General features: G+C 35.1%; 2 protein-coding genes across 3 annotated transcripts in view; both read right to left on the minus strand.

The window, feature by feature from the left end:
• The window catches only part of LOC108978466, a 94,536-nt gene that overhangs the window by 33,442 nt on the left and 36,247 nt on the right, over positions 1–24,847 (minus strand). For both annotated transcript variants that reach the window (XM_018948772.1, XM_018948771.1), the window contains exon 2: positions 1,402–6,046. In XM_018948772.1, coding sequence (XP_018804317.1) covers positions 1,402–5,849 — 4,448 coding nt within the window. In that variant the 5' untranslated portion in view covers positions 5,850–6,046. The remainder of the gene's footprint in view (positions 1–1,401; positions 6,047–24,847) is intronic.
• The window catches only part of LOC108978451 (piezo-type mechanosensitive ion channel component-like), a 10,623-nt gene continuing 5,804 nt past the window's right edge, over positions 20,029–24,847 (minus strand). The window contains exon 6 of the mRNA XM_018948751.1: positions 20,029–20,073. Within this exon, the coding sequence (XP_018804296.1) occupies positions 20,029–20,073 (45 nt within the window). The remainder of the gene's footprint in view (positions 20,074–24,847) is intronic.

Here is a 24,847-nt window from a genome sequence, read left to right on the forward strand (position 1 = left end):
AAAAAAAAAAAAAAAAAAAAAAAAAAAAAAAACAGTGCCGCTCTGACGTCTGTGAAGCAAAGCTTAAACATGAAACATGATGTCATGAAACATGGCCATGAGTCCTAGATTTATGCTTACAGCCTAGAAACAGTGATGAATCGGCCAAATGTCATGACAAAGATGAGCCAAGGCGAAAAAAACCAAGACAAAGCAGGTCAAAAATTAAGATGCCTTCGATTATCGAGGTGTCTTGCATTTTGAACTATTTCCGACCTGCCAAACTGTCAACAGTGAATACTACTTAAGTATTATACGTCGTTTGCGCGAACATTATTAAACAGGGGCCGGAATTATGGGCCGACAACTTTTGGTTCGCATGCTTCATTGTTTCATCGTGAGTTTTTCTCCAAATTTTTAACTAAATTTGTGCCGCAACCACCGTATTCGCCTTTTTTAGCTCCGTATTACTCCTATTCAGCAAATTCAAACAACCGCTCGGGGTAAACCGTTTCGAGTTAGCTGAAGATATTAAACGTGAATCGATACGCGAGTTGAAGACTCTTTCAGAACTACTTTAATAACTGTTTCGAGGATTGGAAAAAAATGTTGGCAAAAATGTATTGGGGTGAATACTTTGAAGTGGACACATTGATTTTAAAGAATAAATTAAGAATTTTAACCACTCTGTCTTCACTATTAAATATCTCATTTTTATATACAAAATTACTAATAACATAGAATAATGATACCATAAATGGCTGACCGCGGATTAAATTGAAAATTTAAGAGTATGTTAGAGAGTTGTAGGCTGGTTATTTGTAAGCGTGCGGTATATACAGACATACATACATCTAAATGCAATTTCGAAAAAAATACACAAATGTTATCTGAATACAACCTTGCACTACTTATTTATAACATATAAGTATACACAAAGACAATTCAGCTGCAGGTACTACTACACTCGTTGATTTCATAATAAAATGTTATCAGAAAATGATTAAGAATTATTATTAGTGATTCCGATGAAATGGAGGAGGAAGAGCGGACTTAGAACGAAAGCGAGTCAGAGTTTACATAAACGAATATGGAGAAAAATTTATTTATAAGTATACACGAACTTTGCGGTTTCCCCATACCTCTGATACAGGCATATATAAAGCTTATGTATATAAAAATATATGCATAAACAATGAGAGATAAGATAAGAACGGTACCTCATTAGGCTCTAGAAAATTAGCTATTGGCTAATTTAATTTTGGCTTTTGGAAAAACACCACGATTCATCAACAATAATTACTGATTTGAGACACATTCATCAGCAAAAAACATGCGTATGACATTAAACATATGTATATGCATGTATATATATATATATATAAAAATTTAGCAAAACGAACAGAATTATTAAATACTTACACAATAAATTGCGGCTTCACAACTTGCTCTGCACCCTCCGCTTCGGGATCGGATATATCCACCCATTCATCACTGTTGTCACTTGTCGCGCCACAATGCGACTGTGTATAGTTCTTTGTGCCAGCGTGACCATCACTACTCTCATCACTGCCATTATTATTAACCCCACCGATGCGCCCGGAAATGCTTGCACTTGATTTTTCCGCCGTCGACGACTGCCTTGAGCCCAAACTTCCCGTGCCATAGAACATGCTGGCCGTCACAGACATCTCGTATAAACTATTTGTTTTGTGATCTGATGAAATGGTAAGCGTCGAACCACTACTACTGCCCGTCAAATGGCCGACAACAGTACCGTTACTAATGCGGCGGTAATGAGCGATGCTCTCGTAGCAATTTGAAGTGAGCGAAATGTTATCACTGCCACATTTTGTTGTAGTGTTGTTGGATTTTTGCGTTGCATTGTCAGCAGTGTGAACCGATTCGTAACAGTGTGAACCCTTAATGGTGTCATAGATGTTCTCATCATCAGCATAGTAATGATGTTCGTCGTCATGATCATCCATTGCAGGGATTGTGCTATTACTGCTGCTCTTGCTATAACCTGATCTGCTGTTAAGGGTTTTACTGCTTTCGCGAAGAATCACTGCGTTCTTGCTTGCGGACTTCGGCGAACGTTTGCCTGGCATTGGCGATTTGGGCAGACGACGCTTGGGTTTCGGCAACTCCGGCAGTTCGTCGTTGGTATTACGCACGTTGACTACGGTCATGGAGATTTGTTGCATAAGCTTGGCGCTTGTATTGCTGGAAGTGCTATCGTTTAGAGGCATAGCAGCCGTAGAAAGTGCAGTTGGTATGTCCGGCGGTGGCTCACAGATTTCATAACCGTCGTACAAGGGTTTACTGCTACTCGCTATTGCCGTGGCAATCGCTTGCGTTAACTGCGTTGTTTGTTCGGCGGAACCCGCTATGGATTCGTAGTCAGCCAAGAGTGTGAGATTTGTGGCCTCAGTCACTGGGGATGTAGTCGTGGCTGTAGCTTCCTCTACAGTTTGGTAAATGTCGTCAAAGAGTTCATTACTTTCAGCTAATGGCTCAGTGAGTTTTTCTATCAAGCCTTCGTTTATTTCTTGCGTTTTCTTCTCTTGTGCTGCCGCTAAACTGTTATAGACGAAGGATTTTGGTGGTGTATACATAAGGGTGCTTTGTGGTAGTGGATTGGTTGTTATCGTTAAGTCTTTTTCAGTCTTTGTAGTATCACTGTGTCCAGCAATGGGTTCGTACATGGGCTCTGCTGAAGCTACTGCTTCTTCTGCCGTTTTAACAGCTTCAAGTTCGACCAAAATGGGTTGTACACTTAATGGACGCACCAGTTCGCTGTAATCGCATTGCTGACGCAGCAGTGCCTTTTGCTCCGTCATCAGTTGCTCGCCCTCAATACTGTTTACAAGTGAGACATTGACAGCCTGTGCCACAATCAATTTATTATTTGGCACTTGTTTTGTGCTCGCCTGAAATATAAAGGAGTTATTCGGCAGCACACGTTTTTCAAAATCATCCTCCGGTGAGAGTACAAGAGCGTCAGTATTCTCATCGTTTTGTTCGATTGCGAGATCTTTTAATTTGTGATCGATGATTTCCAGTGCGTCCAGTAATTTCGATTCTGGTTCAGGGGTCAGTGTGCCTGCATTAACGGTATTTAAAGTATTTTTGTCCGCATTGATCTCATCAGTCTCTATTGTGGTAGTGGTTGTTGTTTCTATAGCTAATGCGGCGTCTTCAGCTAACTCAGTAACTGGTCTCTGAATTTCTTCAGTCATTGCAGTCGGCGACGTCGGCTGCTTCGAAGACAGTTTCTTGTTACTATGGCCGCCAACAAATGGTGACCTAAAACGGAACTTTTCATAAATTTTCGCGTATTTATGTTTGCGTTGCTTTGCCTTCTCATCGTTGACAGCGTCGACTTGGTCATCATGAGATGCGTTGGCCGGCGTTTGTATTATCTCCGCCGTTGTTGGCTTTTCTCCCAACGTTGGTGTTGTAATTGTGACAGTTGCTTTGCTGCGATCGACGTCAGCTAATGGCGTTTTCAGTGTCGCGTCGGTCGTGGGAATGCTAAGCTCAGCTTTTATGGTAGCCTCCGTTATTGCATCAATTGCAACGGGTTCAATTGCGTTCTCTGCCGGCGTCGCCTTAATGCAAATCGTACTGCATTCCATAGCAATGTCTGTATTGCTAGTTGTAAGTGTGTTCGTATCGGTTCTTAAATCATTACTGTTGGATATTCTCATCTCTGACGCAGTGCTGCTACTGAGGCCATCCAGACATTCATCAAATGCATTCGTACTCTTACCGCTTTGCTGTAGATCGTCGCCTTGTCGCTGCTCGACTTCGTTAAGTGTGTTTGCGTCATCAATGTTGCCGTTGTTACTGTTATTCTGTAGCGCGTACGTGCTTCCCACATTTTTTGCATTGGGCACGATTACCTGTGTCATGCCCAACGGACTGTTCCAGTTGGATTTTTCATATGCTTCTAGCGGTGTTTTCGACTCTTCGGTTACGACTTCTAATGGCGACGAGAGTGGCAGCGATAATTGCGCTTTTTTCATTTCAAGTTTCAGCTGCAGCTCATTTGTTGTTGTGGGGGTGGCATAAAGCTTAAAGTTCTTTGGTACACCACTACCATTGTTGTTCAGACTATACTGTTGCGCTCTGTTGAGTTCGCGCAGCTTTTGCAGTACATGCGCACTTTTCGCTGGAACCACAGGCTTAGCGACCTCGGGATTACCTTCGAATTTCATTATGTTGCGCTGCACGGTTGAAGGTCGTGAAGGAGACCCTTCTGATTCGCGTGCACTCCGCGCTGTGCTGGGCAAAACGCGTTTGTTACTGTCCAGTGTGGCGTTAGGATTCTGCACCACTTTGTAAACATGTCCGCCGCGTGACATGAGCACACCATTCTTGCGCTTCACTTCTTCCAGCAGCTTCTTATCTTTTTGTATCATTTCATTGAATTGTTGCGTCAGTTTGGCAACTATATTGCCACCCCCTGGCACCAAAGTGGCCGCATTACCACTGCCGCTCCCATTGTTGAAGCTATCGCGTTGACTCATCTTGCGAGGCGCATGATATGTGCGCGTGTGTGTTTTAAAACTATATTTTCGCGCGGATGCTGAGGACGATGAAGAGGAGGCGGTACGACGCGCGCTACGCCCCCCTGTAGTCGCGCCACTAGTTACCGAACCCGATGTTGATAACGTAAGCGAGCCTGATTTATTCGAATCGCTGCTACTGCGTTTCGCCACCGACGTACTCGCTGTTTCGCGTTGCGCGTACCGCTTACGACTGGCTGAAAGACGAGGTGAATTGTTGGCAGCAAGCGTATCGGTATCGGAAGACTCGGCAGGGTGATCGCGCCATTCGAGCGGGGTGGTTGGCGTTGTTGGCTCCATATCATTTGTTGTTGTGACGCGCGTTGCGGTGTTTACTCTTTCACCGATAACAATTGCGTCATTTGATAACGTTGTGGCTTTTTCATGGCTAATACGGCTATTTACAGTTGCCATTTCTGAATTTTCACGACGCTTCTTTACCATGTCTTGCCTTTTTAGCCAATGTATGCGCTCGCCGCGGTCACTCGCCTGCACTGCTGGAAAATGCGCATCGTAGTCGCGCGTCTCACTGCTTACGATGCCGGCGGTGACGCGGCGCGCACTCTTGATACGCATGCGCGCCTCGCGCGTCAAATGTTTTGCTGCTTGCTCGGCCGTTTTGTACTTATAAAAGTTGTCCTTCTCCCGATGTAAATAGTGTAGTTCGGACTCGTGCGTCTCTACTTTTAATGCTTCAGCTTCACTATCGACGCCAACTTGCGTGCAATCGTGTAGGCTTTGCGCGAGTTTTTGGCTCAAGGCAATGCCTTCGTCAGCACTCGCAGCAGACTCTGCTGTTGCCTTGGCTACGTTAACCAAACAGCCAATGGATTTTGTTAATTTGTTCGCTTTGCTGTCACTTAATGAGTTTTGTCGTCGCGTTGCGTCCTCACTAGCGCTAATGCGTTTATTCCACAAATGTCGCAAACTTTGTACGCCACGAAATTCACGTAGTGTTACGTCGCGTTCCGCCGCCGCGGTCGTCGGCGTCGGTGTCTGTGGCGATAATGACTTGGCACGACTCCCTGTATGGACTTCTCTCCCTTCAATCGCACCAGTCTCTGTGAAATTTTGTTCGCTTTGCGCAGTCTCGGCTTTAGTTGCTTGTTTTGCGTTGCCACCGCGAAACCAACTGAAAAGTGTCTTTGCTTTTGATGGCGATGAATTTGGTGTGGTTGAGTTTGTTGTAATTAATGCACTTTTATTTGCATCTTCAATAGCAGGCTTGGCCGTAGCCAACACTGCTGCATCGTATGTGGTCAACATTGTTTTTGTTTCCTTTGCACTGTCCAACATTTTGCTGTTCGTTTTTGGTATTAAACACTATTTGCACTAAGTTTTTGTTGTTGTTTTCGTTTATTATATGATTAGCTATCAGCTCACGTTCTTTGGTGTTGCATATTTCGCTTTGGCAGCAATCACTTCGGTTGCAGATGACAGCCACTGCACAAGTGGCTGACGTTCCACCGGGGACTTGGCAGTGTGCGACAAACCTGTAATTAGAAACAAAAGAGAAAGTCAAAACATACTGCCGAACATATATTTATGATTTTGTAGATTTCTATTTTTTTTTTTTTTTTTGTGTTAAATTCGTTTTCATAGCGATTTCGTAAAAGCTAATTATTCGAAATTTTGTAAATCAAAAGCATCTTCGGACGGGGAATTGAAATAGCGCTTTGTTGTTATTTGGAAAGATGCTGGTAACCAACAAGGCTTCTTTCTGCTGCTAAACTGTATGGCAATAATTGCTCTCATACCCGAAACCTCGTAAATTAGTGCGTTTCTTATCGAAAATATAATTCGGCGGTTGTTAGCTTTAATTTCTACCTTCAATTTTTTCTTCTTTAATGGATGCCGTTTACGCGATTATAGCCTACTTTACAACAGTGCGTATATTAAAATAATCATTAGTCTTTAGTATACAATTGTCTTTCTGAAGTACATAAAGTGCATTCGGCGATTTTATTGATGAGTGGAATTGTTGAACAAAGAAGTTCCATTAAACTTTTAGTGTGGAATCAAATTTCTGCTGCCAAAACGTTCAGAATGTTGGAAAAGGCCTTCGGTGATAATTGTTTGTCGCTTGAGAGTGCTTTTATTGGTATAAATTATTCAAACCGACTACCAGTATTTCATCAAACCTTTTATTACTGCCGATGAGTCCTGGATCTATGTTTACGACGCGGCGGCTGACGGTCAATTGAACAAATATCCTGACAAAGGTGAAGCGAAACCAAAAAAAAACACAAAATTTTCAACCGCAACCATCGTATTCGCCTTTTTTAGCTGCGTTTTGGCTATTCAGCAAACTCAAACGACCGGTAAGAGGGGAACATTTCGAAAATTGACTTCGACAACAGTTTCGAGGATTGGTAAAACGTTATCACAAGTGCATTGGGGCCAAGGGTTATTACTTTGAGGGGACGACATATTTTTAGAAATTAATTGTATATTAAATCCATCACTAATGTTTGGTGTTCCAGCGATGCTTTAAAGTTTCCGCTGGTAAATGTTAAAAATAAATTCTAAACCCCATTTTATAGTATAACCACTACATATTACATATATGTATATGCATGGATATATTAGGTCTTAATTAAACTTTGTAGAGGTATTTGTATAGTGTGTTATGCAATAGTAACTACTTTGACCATAAAATATTATAAACCAAACATTACAAACGACTCTTGCATACCAAGCAGTTTCCAGCATTTGAAGCGATACACTACATATTGCTAAAACGCAGCAATGGTAAAGTACCAATATAACAACAACATAACTGGCAAGAAGCCATGAAATTATTTGTATAGTCTTTGAATACTAATCTAAATATGGGCATGCCAAATTATTGTACATTAATATTGAAGTCAATGATATTTCGATAGACTGAATGTCGGCAGTATGAAATTTTTATTTCATATTTCGCAATATGTGGCAAAGAGTGTAATAATGCTCACCTCTAACGCTTGCTTTTAAAAAACATAAATGAATCGAATTATGCTTATGTAAAATATCTTATTTGTAAATTTAAATTATCGCTGTTAAACCTATTTTTGTAGCCTATCGGATAGATTTAGCTTCTTATAATAGGGAATATGAGTTATGATAAAAAAATGAAGATTCTGTTCGTTATAAAAGCATCTAAAGTGTGATTAGTAAGATGGATCCTTGTGACTATTCGAGGACTGCTTCTCTGTTGGATGATTACAGTTCATTTAATTACCGATAGTTACGTGTTCGATTTGCTACTCTCTGTTCTGTTATATTCATGTCAAAAGTTGAAATAACCTGATTGCTCTAATGTGCCGAACAGGTAATGGAAAGCTACTCTCCTTTTGCCTCTTTTTCAGCATATGGTACATACTATATATGTCATTTATTTGAAGCATGCACCAATAATTATTTTCTTACTCTAATATGTCAAACTTTGTACCTGAAAAATTATTTTTGCGATTTGGCCTTCTTTAAAATCTTAATAAGAACTCTTAGCCGAAAGCCATCGTATTCTAGTAGAAGTTTAAGGTGAACATAACGTAGCTGAGACAACGCACCTAAAGTGCTTGTACGATTTAAAAGTGGTATTTTGGTTTGGAAGACGAAAAGTGTTCTGGGTGATCCAAAAAGTTTGAAGATGAGGTACTAGAAACATTCTCAATGGAGATTATTGAAAAAAAAAAAAAAAAAAAAAAAAAAAAAAAAAAAAAAAAAAAAAAAAAAAAANAAAAAAAAAAAAAAAAAAAAAAAAAAAAAAAAAAAAAAAAAAAAAAAAAAAAAAAAAAAAAAAAAAAAAAAAAAAAAAAAAAAAAAAAAACAGCAGATGCAAGGTCATTGGTTGCCATATTCTCTGAAGCCAAGAACCTCTGAAAGACGACAGAAACGCTGCCTAAACGCAACAAAATTAATTTGGTTTTGCATCGAATTCGGACTGCTAATTAAAAATGGATCAATTAAACTTTAAATACTATTTTGAAAACAGTGGCTTTTGCCTAACCCGCCATATAACCCAGGCATTGCTCCTTCTGTCTGCCATTTGTTCCAGTCGATATAGAACGTCCTCTGTTTAGGCTCACAACAGAACAATGCATTAAATATTGATTTTATTCATTTTTGTCGGCAGTTCTTTTTTCTAGTATATTGAGCCAATGTCTTAGGTGGTACTGAGTAATAGTTTTGGAGACTTAGGCTTAAAAAGTTACGCCTCGAGTTCAGCTATATATTCAACAAAAACTTTAAACGAGTTTTCTCCAACCTGTGTTTTCGAAGTCGGTTGTGAAAATTTCTTCCTCACCGATCTCAATGAAATTCTACATAGGTCTTCCCGATATAATTCAGAATAATTTTCGGTTTGTTTAAATACTGTTATTTGAAAAAAAAACTCGAGAGATGATCACAAATGTTTGCAAGTTTTTGTAAAAACTTTTGCCAAAAATTATATTTAATTCTTTTTGTTTTTGATTCATCCAAAGCCTAGTTTTTGGTCTTAAGGGGGTATTCTAGTCTAGAAATTTGAAAGAATCGAAAATTTAGTTTTGATATTCAAAAATATCTCCTTAAAAGGATTTTTCAAAACTCAAATTATTTTCAAAGTTATAGCCATTTTAGTGACTTGGCGATTGGACCGGTTGAGCGAACTATCTATCTATCTATTACCTTGCCCGAAACTTAACTTTTAAACTTTAAACGCGTTTTTCTCAAAACTCCTTTTTGATGCGGCAGCCACAATATCTCAAGTTCTATTCAGTCGATTTATTTGAAATTTTGCATTCTATTTCATTTCTATCTAGAAACAACAAAAAGTAAAAATTTGGAATTTATAATATTAAAAAAAAATCGACAAAATTAGTGAAAAAATCGACCTTATTTTTTGAGTAGCCGCCATTTTATGAAAAAAATTTTGGCTGCTTCATAACATAGTGACATTCGTAATCATTACGAATCTGTAATTTTTCTATTTTTCAGAAATAAATTCATGGCGAAGAGGACAAGGCCTCTTTTTTCCCCCCTTTTCTTCAAGGAGGCATAACTCGATGAAAAAAAAAAAATTTGTTTTGAAATTTATTTTGTGTACTCTTCTAAGTTTAATAAACAAATGATAAACGGATAGTAAAAATATCTGGTGCTTCTTTTTTATTAATTCTTGAAAAAAGCTCGAAATTCGAGCTTCTAGACTAGAATACCCCCTTAATTAGAAAAGTATTTTTTTACTTTTTACATTTGATGGTTTTATAAGAAGTTCTGCTGTCAACGCGGAGACACTTTTTGTTCGATTCATTCCCGAAAATGACTTCATAATGACCGATGTTAGAATATTTTCCTTTGAAAATTTCACAAAATCTTTGTAAAATATTTTACTTTGGAATTGTAAACCCATCCATTCAGACTATCTCAATTTCTTATGATGCGTTCTAAGTATAGTAAAATATAGAGTCAACTCTAACTTGATTTAAAATATGTATACCAATTCTATTTTGAGTATTTAATATAGGATTCTAACCCATCTTAACCTTACCTTATTTGTTTATACCAACAACAATGGTATTTCTTCGCACAAACATCTGGGTATACTTTTTACAAATGCTAATCACATAATACTTGTGGACAAATACTCCCTATTACTGGTACTTTTTACGCTATTTATATTCTTTACGTAATAAAATAACACTATTAAATTGTAAACTGTCATTCAGCGATAACTAAATATTATTTGAGAAGGTTTATTCCCACAAATACATAACGGGAAAACAGGAAAGAATTACATGAATAATAAAAAATCGTAAAAGCAAAATATAAATAAATTATTGAATATATGTATGAATACATATATATATTTCTAATATTTCTGCTGGTAACGGACACACTTGTTATATTTATGTGTGTACAATTCGTAAGCCGATTAGCACACGTGAACATGGAACGTGCCCGTAGCGAAATGTGATAAATTGGACGCTTTCTTTACCAACAATAAACACATGCTGCCACTATTTATTAAATATTACTTTGCTTTGTCGACATACATTATTATACCCTTAAGTGCATTAGAGTGTTTCTAAAAATTTCAAAGTTGTTAAATCTCGTAAAAATTAAAATTGAAGAATATAAAACATTTATAAAAAACTGCATTGATTATGTGTAAATTCAATATTAATTAAAAAACTAATTTTTTCTTTCTTAATTAAATAATAATCTATCTAACAAAAATAAGAAGAGCTGAATTTAGGGTGTAAATAAACATTTTATATTCTTGTTATTTGCAGCGAACACAGCCGGAGGAGTACCTTCAAAAGCAAAAGGCTTAATAGTTATATGGGCTTGTTAGTTATAAGACTAATTCTCACTCGATTTTGTCCATTTAGGCACAAAGATGATTCGTTATTAGAAAAACATGGTCACTCCAGTTGATTAAGGGGTTACAAGGATTTACGGGTTTCAAACAAATTTTTATTACCTTTTTCAAATATACAACAACTCTAGAATATTGTCATACATTTTCAAGTTGATCCGAGTAATAGTTTCGGAGATACAGCCTTCAGACAGCCTTGTGTGCTCGAGGCTAGATAAGCTAAGTGCCCGATCTTTAAACGCATTTTTCTCGAAACTGTATATTTGAAGTCGATTGGCAAGATTTCTCGAGAACTACTCAACCGATCTTCATGAGAAAAAATGTCACTAAAATTTTCATTTTTTTGTAAAAATGTCTGCCAAAAATGCATTTTTCAGATTTTTCCTTCTTCCAAGTTCTTAGTTAAAGTTTTATACAAAACACGTATTTTTAACTTTAGATGATCCTATAGGGAGTCATCCTGAAACGCGGGCGCATCTTTTTCCGAGGGGACACCGGAAATGGCGTCGCAATGGCCAAGTTTAAAATATTTTTTTCAGAAATTCTTTGTTAAAAGTGTATGTTTGAATTATATACCGAAAAGTGAAAAAAATCACCTGGAATTTAAATCGGCGGTTGCAATGGTATAAAAAGTTGATGCTGTTGTAGTATAAAGTTTTTTTACATCAAAATACTTGTATATACATAGAAGTATTTGAGAAGATAAGATTTGAAAAAAAAAGTTTAAAAAAAAATTTTTTTTGAAGCACCCTAATGTGCATATGACATCGATATATCTATTTTGGGAATCTTCGAACTTTGCGATACGATTTTTGAGGTAAATATGTATGTCTCATTCAAAAAAGACCTCGCTCTTGGTGATTATTTTTTTCTGTTGTGCGAAATTTTTCTTCGAAGCTGGAAAAAAACCTTTGCCAACTTGTACACATATTTGTACGTCCTCTGCAATCGTCGCTTTCAAAAATTAGTAAATCGCTTATGAATGAATCAACGTGACTCTCTCTCCAGCTATATACAATATTTTTACTTATGAAGGGAACAACAAAGTTATCCAGTCAAATAGAATAACCGCAGATTCCCCAATAAATTAGTATAGCCACCTTCCTTTCGATTGAAATTTACCCATGACAGTCGTTCGCTGGATTCGGCACTCTCAAAGTCTTTGCGAAATCCAGCTTTGAAACATTTCATTTCTTATCATGCTTTAGGCAGAAGAGCACATTAATTTTCCAATATCGAAAGTAAGCCCTTCCAGATATAAAGCCGACAATATGCAAATTTTGACAGCTGTGCAAACAGCGTTGCCGTCATAAATATTTACAAACACAAACAGATATGTATGTGCTCTGAAAACGTATGTATTGTATTTATCTGACATATGTATATATGTACATATAGGAATCCATATACCTCATTAAAAGTCACCTGATTAACAATTCGCGCCAATTGTGGTTCATGAGTGTCAATATAAAAATAATAATTATATGTACATATACATATGAATATAAAGATATATAAGTTTGTATGTACATCCACATATAAAAGATCGCAGAAACCTTTGACAGCATGCGAACATGGCTTTAAGCAATTCTTTTGAGCACAAGAATTAAAAATAAATATGTATGTGCATAATGTGTGATCGCAAACACCAGTCTGCCAATATCAAGTAGTAACAGTAACAGAAACTATGTCTGGCACCCTTGAGAGCATTGAAAATATGAAAATTACTTTTCAATTAACATGCACTACAAATAATTTTTCAGAACTTTAGTGAGACTTTTTTTCGAATCGATTTATTTAAGCTATGGAATTTCATTCTTTATTAGTATTCAAGAGTACTTGCAATTATTAATTGATAATTTTTTCTGATTAAAATTGATTTTGCAAGTGTATTTGAACAAGTGGTATAATGTCTTCGATTTGCTACTCTCAAATGCTTGACGAATCAAAAACAGTTTACCACTTTATTCTTTTCACTCTTCTTAAATGGATTAGTTTACATTAAAGAACAGTGCTTTGAAATCGTTGCGTAGGCATCAGAGAGATGAGAGAGCTCTAAGGTCTCTAACGGACGTCTCTACATAAAACAACAGAAGACCAGAATCTTTTGCAAATAGCACCTTCAGTAGAGATCGCCAAGGAATGCTTAACTTCGGAGCAGAGGAACTCACTGAGCATGAGACGTGGATTTATAAAGTGATATCGAATCTAAGAATCTAACAAATCATACACAAAAAATGAGCCAAACACGAAATAATCCAAATTCGTTGGAAGCTATTCCAGACGAGGCCTATAAAAAGTACCTTATTTGAAAAAATGGAATATGCGTTGGTTAGCTTGTATTGGCCCATAAGAAATTTTCGAAATAGTCTGTGTTTATCATTTTGCTGTACTTCTATGTTCAAGAATCAGCTCATAAGCTCATATTTCTTAGGATGATTTAAGAGAATGTAAATTTTCGAAATATACTCTCAAAATATTTAAGATTATCTGCTATTCCATATACACTTCGTCACCTGAAATGCAAAACAACGCATCATAAAAAAATCGAAATTCAGCTTTTTATTGCTTACATCATATTATAAAATGAAATATGGTAAAATTTCAAGCTTCCGCTCTAAGGCATAATCAATGTATAACCATTTTATAGCCAAAACCCAAATTTGCTTCAATATAAGTGGTTTCCATTATATCGTTTTTCTTTCCCCTGTAAACTTATGAAAAGTGATGTTACATTATTTTGCATTCTAAGTGATGCTATATACAATGTACATACATATATTTCAAAATCAAGGTACCGTAGCAAAATTATTATTTTGCTGCTGCATAGTGTTAATCATCTACTTATTGTGGAGATCACGTATGGCTTTATTTTTATTTTCTGAGTTTTTATGCATCACGTATGAAATTGGCAACAATGAAATTCTTGAAACACATAGCCACCTGCATACCTACGTATATATGTGTATATAGTTATTTACCTTACTTTTATACAAATATTCATACATATTAAATATACGAGGAATCTATGACGAGGAATATACATATGTATATGACAACAGGTAGACACAGAAAAAATATAATATATCTCCCTGTGACATACTTACGAATATTACAATTCAGCACATTATTTTAAAATACAATTCTGGGAAAAATTTACTGGGGATTCCCTAAGCGGAAGACATTGGCTGTTTGTTCTTCTATTTGCTACTGTTTCGATTCCTTGAGACTGCTAATTAGTATATGCAATTCAAATTTTGTCTGTGAAGCGCTAACTCTTTCTACGGGTCGTGTTTTGAAATCGTCTATTCTACTTGACGTTAAGCATTCGGATTATATGAAAAAGGATGAAAACCGCTCACTGAGTTCACATTGTATTTTTATAGCAAAGTTATATTTTAGCTCACTCACCAAACGTTTAAGATTGACACTTATCAGGGGTAAACTTCAGCAATACCATACAATGAAAAGAACATATCTCACAATTACCTTATCACTGAAGAAAGTTTAGAAATAGTTGGGATAAAATATATATTCCACCAATTATAAATACGTTTGCATACATGAGAAAAGGCAACTATGTATAAAAAAATATATGTACCATATATTAGTGTGGTTCAAAAAAGAGCACAGAGCAGTGAATTCCCCACAAAAATTTTTTTTTCTTCAAAATTAACAAATTATAACAGTTAATATCTTTTAAACGTTTAGGTTTACGAAAAAATTATTTCATGAAGAGTATATAATTCTCTACAAAGTCCATTTGCGCAAATATTGTGCTTTTTGAAAGTTTGAACCTAAATACAAATTTTGCTATCTGATACTAAGAAAAAAGTCGAAAACCGTTAGAGAGGATCTTCCGTGGTCAATTAAGAGAGCCTTTAGAAGCCTTTCTTAGAGATGTATCAACCTATTTTTCGGAGTAGCAAACGAAGAAAAAAGCATTCGTTTTTTTAAAGCACCCTACTGCAGCAGCTAAGCGTTATAGTATATTTAAACAGCCGATATAGTACGGCTTGTTTGTAAAATTTTTTTTTTTTTTTTTTGTAATAGTTTTTACTTCGCGTCGCCTAGAAGATGGAAGATCCAAAACAGCATTTTCGGCACATTTTACTTTTTTACTATCAAAAGGGTAAAAATGCAGTTTAAGCCAGACAGCATTTATGTGATGTGTACGGAGAAGAGAAGAAGTGAATCGAACACCAATGCCAAACTTTTATAATTTCTTTCAATTACAATTTCGATCTTTAAAGTACACCACGTTCTGCAAGCCATTATGGAGCCGATGTGGATAAAATAAAGTCATTGGTCGATTCATATCGGTCAAAAACACCTTGAAAGATTTCGGAACGATTCTAGAATTAATTTCGAAGGTAATATATGGGTTCTTCATATTCTTAGAGAACGAAATTTGCTTCGTCACATTAACAACTGTGATTGACTTGTCAATCGATTAAGAAAAGTGGGTTGTTTACATGAATGTAAATCGCAAGAGATCATGATCTCTAAATGAACCACCTCAAACCACTTTGAGGGTCACCACAAAAAAGGTTATGTTGTCTGTTTTGTGGGATTAACTCAGAAGTTTTAAGTGATCTGCTGGAAAAATTAAGTCGTAAGAATAATCGCTATAACTAGCTAAAAGTTTTTACAGCTTGAATGGGATATGCTGCCACACCCACCATATTCGAGAGGCTTGGCACCTTTAGATTATTGCTAGTTCGAATCTATGTAAAAAAATTGTGGATCAGAAAACCATAATATCAAATAAGAACGTAAAAAAAGACTTGTACTTGTACAACGATTTTATGAGCGTGGAATTAATCTACTGGTGATAGATAGCAAAATGTATTGACTTAAAATGCAGAATACTCAATTGCATAAAATGTTTTACACAATAAAAAAATCTTGTTAAAATTGCACTAAAAAAGCGGAATAATTTAGTGAACGATCCAATATTTTATTAGCGTTAATCACCCTCTGATGCTAATATGAAATAATCAATCATACGTAAGCCATTAGCGCGCGTTTGTAAACAGGTTCACTCACTAGAGACTATGTCTGAATGAAATTTCAGTGGCAATCGATAACTTTCACCAATACCACACAACCAGTAATTTGCCAACAACAACCGGAATTATTCGGCCTACTCTTTCATCTATCAAAGTTATTTCTGTTTTCTAAAATTTTTTGAATAAATATGTATGTGTGCAACGCAAACAACACAAATTTCGATATTGGCCGAGGCAACCATACAAACCACCCGTTCGTCAGTTAAGAAGCATCACGCGCGTACACAAAGCGTTGTGCCGCCCGCTGTTGGAACAGGAGCACCGCACAACCCGTTTTAGACTTATTCAATTATACGCTTTCTTGTTTGGCAGCGCTATTAGACGGCGTTAGAGCCCATTTGGCTTGCGATGCCAAAAAGAAAAGGCCGACGAATCGCTAGAAGCTGGTAAGAATACACATACATTATATATGTATGTATATACACGTGTATACAATGTATTTTCACTTGCTGTCAACGAGTCTTGCAAAGCCGAAACCATAGAAATGGCACGCAGACACTAATTTCAAATAGGCTGACCAGGCTGAGAGATAGCTTCTTTGGCTGTGACAGGTAAATTGTTTGGAATGCAAAGCGTGAACATAGTTCAATAGTTCGTGGCTGAGCGAAGCGCAACGTTACGTTTTGCTTTTATTTAGTAAAAATTCTAATTTTTTACTTCTGAAAATACTAACTTCTATCTTATGAGTAAACATACAAACATATTATATACATATATATATACATAAGTCACTTAACTATACAGATAAAGGCGTGCCAACTTCTTTGTTGTTGCGAAAGTGACCTATATCTGAAGTTTCACAAAACAGCGTAAGTTACAAAAAGGTGCTAATTCTACGACAATCTACGATTTTTGTCAACCCTTTTTGTTATTTCAATAGTTTCTCTTTCTTCTTGGCTAGCCATAATTTTATGCAAATATCTGTGAATAGCCATGAAACGTTKAAAAGATTTTACACACATATGTATGTGTATATCACAAAAGCTGGCCATAAATATGGTAGTGAAGACGAATGAATGCCTTATAAATATTTGATTATGAAGAGATACAATGAACATCTTCAGACGGCATTGCTTTTTATTCTTTCTCTCAATCGAACTAAAGAACATATAGAGGTATGTATATTATCATCTGTGGGCAAAAAATAGTAAGAATTTCAAATTATACTATTATTACTATATAAAATTATAGTATGTTTTATATACACGCGTGTATGTAAATAAGAAAAGGTGAGAAAACTGAATAGAGGTCCAAATCTAAAGAAATCTATTGCAGTAGAAAGCTTTTCTAACTCAACGTATGATCTTTAAGAATGTATTAATGCTGAGAATTACCTATTATCATATTTGGAAAAACTCCACATACATTGTGTCAAAAAATAGCCGGACATTATAAATAAAACGCGAAATATTCAAGTATTCGTCAATATTTTTTTATTCGCCTTCAAACTTATGCCAACGATGTTTTCAGTCCTCGAAACACTTTTCATAAACACTTTCTGGGATGGCGTTCAGCTCCTTCTCCTTCAGTTTTATCTCTACAATCGACTGGAAACAGGTCCCACGGATCTGCAACTTCAGTTTGGGGATAAAAAAACAAAAACACACGGAGAAAATCTGTTGCATACAGTGGTTGGTCGAGGGTATTCATTGCAAATAGCTCGATATGATGTTTAAATTCATCGTGTAAAGCCCGTTCTCACTCAAACGCCTCAATACGGTCAATTAGAACTCTTCATTGACTGTCTGTCCCTCCGGAACAAATTGTTGATGCACTGAACCACGAAATTCGAAAAAATTAGTGGCTTTGGTTTGGAGAAATGTCGAGGACGCTTGCCATCCCTCTTACGCTTGTTTGACAATTTTCAAGCAACATTCACTTTTTTAATATTTTCATCAGTGGAAGAGGTGGGCACGGATTATTACCCAAAGCATCGCCACAGTTTCGAAGAAATTATGCAGTTCGGATAACTGTACCATATTGTTGCCATAAAAACTGAACGAACGGAATCAATGGCTTGTTTGGAAAACTTCAATTTCTAAAGAAATTATTCAGATCGGACAACTACAGCATATTGCTGCCATACAAACTGACCGAACAAAATCAGGTTCTTGTATGGAATATTTAGTATTTGTTAACGGTATTTATCTTTAGCGCAATCAAAGTTAACTTTTTCCTTGTTTTTTTTGCTTTTGGTCTTTCAATTTCAATTATACTTTAAAATAACTTTCTCACGTACATAAAATGTTTCCATAAAACCAGCTGTACATATGTATATTAGCGAATCTGTATTCTTCTTTGGCATATATCAGAAACATAATAATATTGTACGAACAATTAATTTCAAAGAATGTGCTTCCTTGAAAGCACACCTTATTTTAGCTGCTGAGGAGCCGCGCCTACTCCAAAACAACCTTTGTTTGCGCTAGCGATCCAATCACATAATTTTGTTAACTACTATATGCTAAATACATAATTTATGTTTGACCTTGTGTCTTGTGCAGATTGTTAGCAATTTTACTGCCATAAAACTTTAACTAGGTGCTCACATATAAGGGGTAAAAGGGGAAAGTTTTGTTCATAATCGTAAAATATTTTTTAGACGATGGACAGTGAACAATAAATTCTTGCAAAAATATTATATATGTAACGAAATTATTTTATGGAGTTTCAGGCATACATTTGTGAACTGAACAGGAGACTCAGTCACTTAGAAATATAATTCTAAGAGGATAATTAGATTGATTATTTATACTATTCAAATAACATGAAGACTTTTTTTGCCAAAAAATCATATAAAGGAGTATTTAGATATATAATGAAAATGTCTAATAGTTTAATGGATAAGTTTGAATGAAACTTTAAGACTACCTAGAATATTAAACATGTTTAAACCTAACAAATAATATTCACTTCTTTACACAACCTATTATTATTATTATTTCGCCGCGCTATATAGTCTGACCTTAGCTTTTACACTACCATGCTTAAAGCAATGCTTTAATGTCTACCAGACACGTGGCTTCTGCTAATTTGCTTATGAAAGCAGCATAATGAATTGGAAAGCTATTTGTGCAAATATTATTCAAAATTGTATAGCATCAACAAATTAGCGTTGAGCAATGTTAACTATTGTCAACCGAAATCTTCTTTTGATGCATAGCCATTGTCATCAGCACCTGCTTGTGACACATTAACGCATTCTCACCCATTCGTATCATTAATAACACATCGTACTTATTAAGCATTATTATTTTTGTTTTTTTTTTTTTTGCGAAAAATACCAAACGTTATACTCGCACATTTCCAGAAGGAAGACATTACTTTTAAATGCTTTACCTTCATGTTCAGGTTCTCTTTCTATTACCAACTAACTAAACTGTACAAAAACGAGAAAATTTGACTGGATGATAAAAAGCTGTATCGTTCTATTTTGGATTTTTAGAAAATGTAAGATGACTTTTAGAATAAAGTAAGACTATATTATTGAACTTCTTATCTATGAATAAAATTTGTTATATTCGCTAAATTTAGTTCCTCTAATTGCTTTTGTCAACTCGGCTATAATCGCGTAAGCGGTGTCTACGCCAATTAAGAAGAAGAAGAATTGCTATTTACCTGGGTCGATAATTTTTGAAATTCAGAAAAAATATGAAAATGAAATCCATTCAAAAAAGAAAATAAACTAGAAAGGAATAATTATTTACGATCTGTGGCCGGAAAGAGGAAGGGAGGGATGGAGTGATTTTTAATGGTAAGATACGGTTTATCTCGATTTCCGGCAAAAGTACAAGAAAGTTAAATGGCAAAATTGAAGGTAATTAAAAGATCCACAACTTTCATGCTTTTTTAATTTGGTGGACTTTATGACCGTTGAAATCTATATTTCCTTTTGGTGTAAAATCCACTAAGAGTTCAACACTATATAGGACAGGCGTTAACTACTTCATAAATATGTAACGGAAGCTCATAAACAGCTTGTCATTCACCAAATCTTTGAGATCTACTGCTATTATTGGACTTATGTATGTATAATTCTTTATAGTAATTTATTAAGTTTTCACTACCATTTATGCTGAAAAATCGAAAATTCTTCATCGTAAAGTCCCTATATTGTGCAAGAATAAAAGGTTTATTTATTTATATGGCGCCGGATGAGCATAACTAACGACGTTACATGCACAAATTGCAGGGAAGTAGGTATGAGATATGCTGGAACACCTGCTATGCTTTTTTCCAGACTTATCTAGAACTCGTTTTGGTTATCAAGGAGCTTCGGAAATCAAGGGATTCGATGAAGTAGCAGAATTAGAGATCAAGTCTTTATTAAAATTACCAAAAATCGTTGAAATACTGCATGACGTAAACTTCAGTTCGTATTTAACTGCACCTCCATCTGGCATTATTAACGACCAGTGCTTATATGCTATCAGTATAACCAAATCTATATATTCAAGTACTTTTTTAATTTTTGCAAAAAATATTCACTCCTTAAAATTTTTTAAAGAGAGCCACACCCCCTTATTATGGATTGACTTCTTAATATATAATTCCAATTAAAATCTCCTCATATGTAAATTATTCTCCTCCAAGTAATTTACGTAAACATTTGTGATTACTACCACTTCTGGAAGATTATCTTTAAAAACCCGCATTAAGAATTTTCATATGTATATATAATTTTAACGAGTGCACACTGTAAGTACGTTCAACTCAAGCGCATAGCAATAAATATCTAAAACTTTTGAATCTCTAAGAAAGTAAAAAAACTTTCTTAATATTTTTCTTTTTCTACGGCATTCACATGTTTGTATGAGTGTTTGTATTTAATTTTAAAAATATTTTATGCATCTCCGTATTAATGACGCTAGTTATTGACATTGTCTGCCAATTTATTGACTCTCTAAAGGCGATTATTCTTAAGATATTTGCGTTTTTATTTTCTAGCGTTGCGGATACATCTTTTATACCTGCGTGAGTAAATATGTATTGGTATTTTGGCGCAAACGTCCTCAAACAAAATATATTCACTTCAACACAAAAGCATACTCTATAACAACAACGCATGCCAATTTTAAGTCCCGGTCTTTTCTGGACAACTTTGTGCAGGTGTGGCATTTGTTTATTTATTTACTTCGCTTCACACAAAGAAACACACATACATACATATGTATAGGTAGGAAATGTGAAATAAGTGCTTTTGCGGGTTCAATATTCGCAGCTCGCTTTGGGTGTGTGTGCTTTATTGCGAAGTTTTGATATTCGAAGTTGATTAGTTGTGGAAGATTTTATTGAATTTTTTTATTAAAAACGAATATCACTACTAAACTCTTAAGTGTTTATGCTTGTTTGGAGAAAGTTATGTGTTTTCTTCTCTAACAAATTGTCGTTTCTTTTTCTTATCACAGCTTATTTATTTATTTTTTTTTTTTTTTTTTTTTTTTTTTTTTTTTTTTTTTTTTTTTTTTTTTTTTTTTTTTTTTTTTTTTTTTTTTTTTTTTTTTTTGTTGTTAATTTTGTCACTTCATCGTTACTTGTCACAAATTGCACGGTTTGTTTATTTGCCGGTTTGCTGTGTACTTTAAGTATAACTGACGAAATATTATGTAACTTGTGTAATTGTGGTATTACTTCAAAATATGTGGGGTATTATTGGGCTACATCTTGTACTGCAATTATTTATTTTTTAGAAAAACTAAATATTGTGTTTTAATCACTGTTAAGGCGCTCAGCAGCGTTGTATTGAATTTCAAAAAATTATAAATCTAAGACATTATTAATAATGCCGATGTTAAATATGTTCAAATGGACGTCAAAAGTCTACGTATGGCCCATATTTCTAAGGTCTGTCTGAGTCCAATAAACTAATAGGAGTAATTCAATGATGAAGTTTCATTTTAATTAATTTTTACTAAGGAATTATAAAAAAGAAACGCCTTTCCATACAAACTACTGTGGTCGTCCAATATAACGAATATTTTGTTCTACTCCTAATTCATAAAATCGAAAACTTCTTTAAATTAAAAATCTAATCCTTTGATAGTTTTTCCCAAGAAAATGCCAATATACGCGATACACCTTCGATAATATTAATATGTTTTAAAGGATCTGAGATACTTTTTATAGCTTTACTTAAAATGCAACGAAGTTTCGCAAGTCTAATGGCGTTTTGATTTAGCGTTGCATTAGGTGGTACTTATATATGTAAAAATTGTCCAAATCAATTTGCCATCAGCAGTTTAAAGGTGCGTGACCTTCTGAAACAACCAAGATAAGCAGGGCTTTCTTTGGAAGGTTCTGTTCAACCAAAAGTCGAATCACCTTTAAATCCCAAGTTCATGAATACTACCTGTAGAACCAGTGAGCGAATAATCCATTTTGAAAGATGAAAGTAAAAATTTTCCCTCGTAGAACTTATATTGAAACTTGTTCATTATTGTCTTTGAAATGACACCACTAATAGAAGCAACCGCAAGGTACTTTGAACAGACTGAATTACGTTTATCTCAGAGAGAATGGAATCTTGAAAAGAAGTTATTTAAATGTTCTGCAGATATGGTACAAAATTAAAACCATTGCTGGTTTAACGGAACCAGCTTTTGTGCGAAGAATATAGCAGCATTCGCAATATGGAAACCATGAATTGGGCTTCGCATGCCTCTTCCGTCTGCACCATATTCTTTAGATCTGGTCCCCAGCTTCAATTTTTGTTCTCAGATCCCAACCGAATGTTCGCTGGGAAGGAATGATCTTCGAATTAAAAGGTGATCGCCGAAATTGGGGACTATTTTGAAGCAAATTACAAATCGTACTACAAAAATGGAATCGAAAAATTGAATGGTGCATCATCCTAAAAGAGAACTATATTAAGTAAAAACAATTTTGGCAAACAGACATGTTTTACTATGGTAGGTTGGGACCATTTCAATTGGCCTCTTATGTAGATATATTCCCGATTCAACTATACTTCAATTTATTCTCAATTCAGAATGCTTAAGATAATATCAATCGAATACACGTATTTAATTATTTTGTGAAAAAGAAAGTTTAAAACGTAGGCAATACGTGTGATCTGAAGACTGCATTAAGAGCAATTTTTATATGTAAAAGTTATATTCACATAGTATACATATATATTATTTAGTAAATAGGTAAATAGGTTTGAAAGTGCTTGATTTTAATATTAGCACATGCTTAAGCATCATTTCTTTCTTGGCGAAACTTGTTATCTTAAACTTTTTCAAAACAAAAAAAAAATGAAATTAAATTAAAAAAAAAAAAACTCAAATAGAATTTAAATCATCACATAAAGTTGTTTAGCATTTCATTGCTTTCGTTACGTCGTTTAATTTCATATTCTGTTTAGTTCTGATTTGTTAAAATTTTGAAGTCATGCTCGTTAACTATTTAAATTTCCCCCAAAAATTTAATGGCAATGCATGAACTCTAGCCGAATCATCTTTGCATTTCACACCACATTTGCATATTTGCTTTGGATAATGCAGCAGCTGTCTGAAGCAAGAAATCTAGTTTCCGGAAATTATCTCACGTTCTTGCGCCACATAACTCCACGAATGTCACGTAGTAAATTTAATTTGACATCAGTATATGTTTTCACCGTCAGCCACAGCAGACAGCCACTATTTCACTCACTTAATTATAATAACTAGTTGACAATTTCAACGATTAGTTGATGCTCATTTAGCATGGCAAGAACAGAGAAACAAACTTGTGGGAATGAAATGCAAATAGCGTTATTGAGAAGTAAACGTATATCAATCAGCTCGAAGGCCTACGTTTTTTTATTTTCTGCTAATACTAATTTTGCATTCAATACATTTTACTAAATATTTAAAAATTTAAAAACAAAAAAAGAAGAAATGGCTTCGTTTCTGCCTTAAAAAATTAACTTATGAAATGTGAAAGTTTGAAATATGCATACTTGAATATTCACACTTCGCACCTTAAAACCACACATTTATTACACTTCTAAGTAGTCCGCTTGTTTTAAGAAGGGTTTAAAAGCAACAACAACTTTTCATTAAAGTGGTGCTACGCTGCGGTCCATGGCTTTAGCTCATTGTCTTTGGAGCAGCACCGTTGCATGTTCTTAGCTTGTACGGATTTAACAATAGCAAAAGAAAATCTTACCTTCCTTCCCTTCACAGGTAGGTTTCTTATAGCTATTGGGTTGTTTACTAAGTATTTTCGTTTGCTGACAAAAGCTGATCTTATTGTATTTTTCTCCCAGCTTTACCGCTATATATTTGAATAGCTAAAGCTTGTTCGTAAAATTTTCTTAAATTTTTTCAAATAGTTTTTGCTTGGTGTCCTAACGAACATGGAAAATTGAATACCGCAATTTCGGCACATTTTACTGTGTTACTATGAAAATTATAAAAATGCAGTTCAAGCAAGGCAGAAATTATGTAAAGTGTACGGAGAAAATGTGTTGACCGAACCCCAAAGCCAAAATTGGTATGCAAAATTTCGTTCCAGCGATTTCGATCTTGAGAACGCACTATGTCTTGGAAGGTATCATGAAGGCATCACAACATTTCCATATATATATTCAAATAATGTAATATCGGAAGAAATTGTTCAGATCGGCTCACTATAGCATATAGCTACCATACAGACCGGACTATCGGAATCAAAGGAAAACTTTTGCATTTGACGTGGTTTCTTCACGAAATTTGACATGGATTACTGCTTAAGGTAATAATATAATCTCCAAAAAAATTGTTCAGATCGGATTACCATAGCGTATAGCTTCTATACAAACTGAAGACATAGTTACTAAAAGAAATGCACCTGTGAAGGGTATATTAGCGGGGTATTCGGTGCAGCCGAAGTTAACGTTTTTTTTTTTTTTTTTTTAA

The sequence above is a fragment of the Bactrocera latifrons genome, unplaced genomic scaffold (assembly GCF_001853355.1).
Source record: "Bactrocera latifrons isolate USDA-ARS-PBARC rearing strain unplaced genomic scaffold, ASM185335v1 scaffold_122, whole genome shotgun sequence".
Classification (NCBI taxonomy): domain Eukaryota; kingdom Metazoa; phylum Arthropoda; class Insecta; order Diptera; family Tephritidae; genus Bactrocera; species Bactrocera latifrons.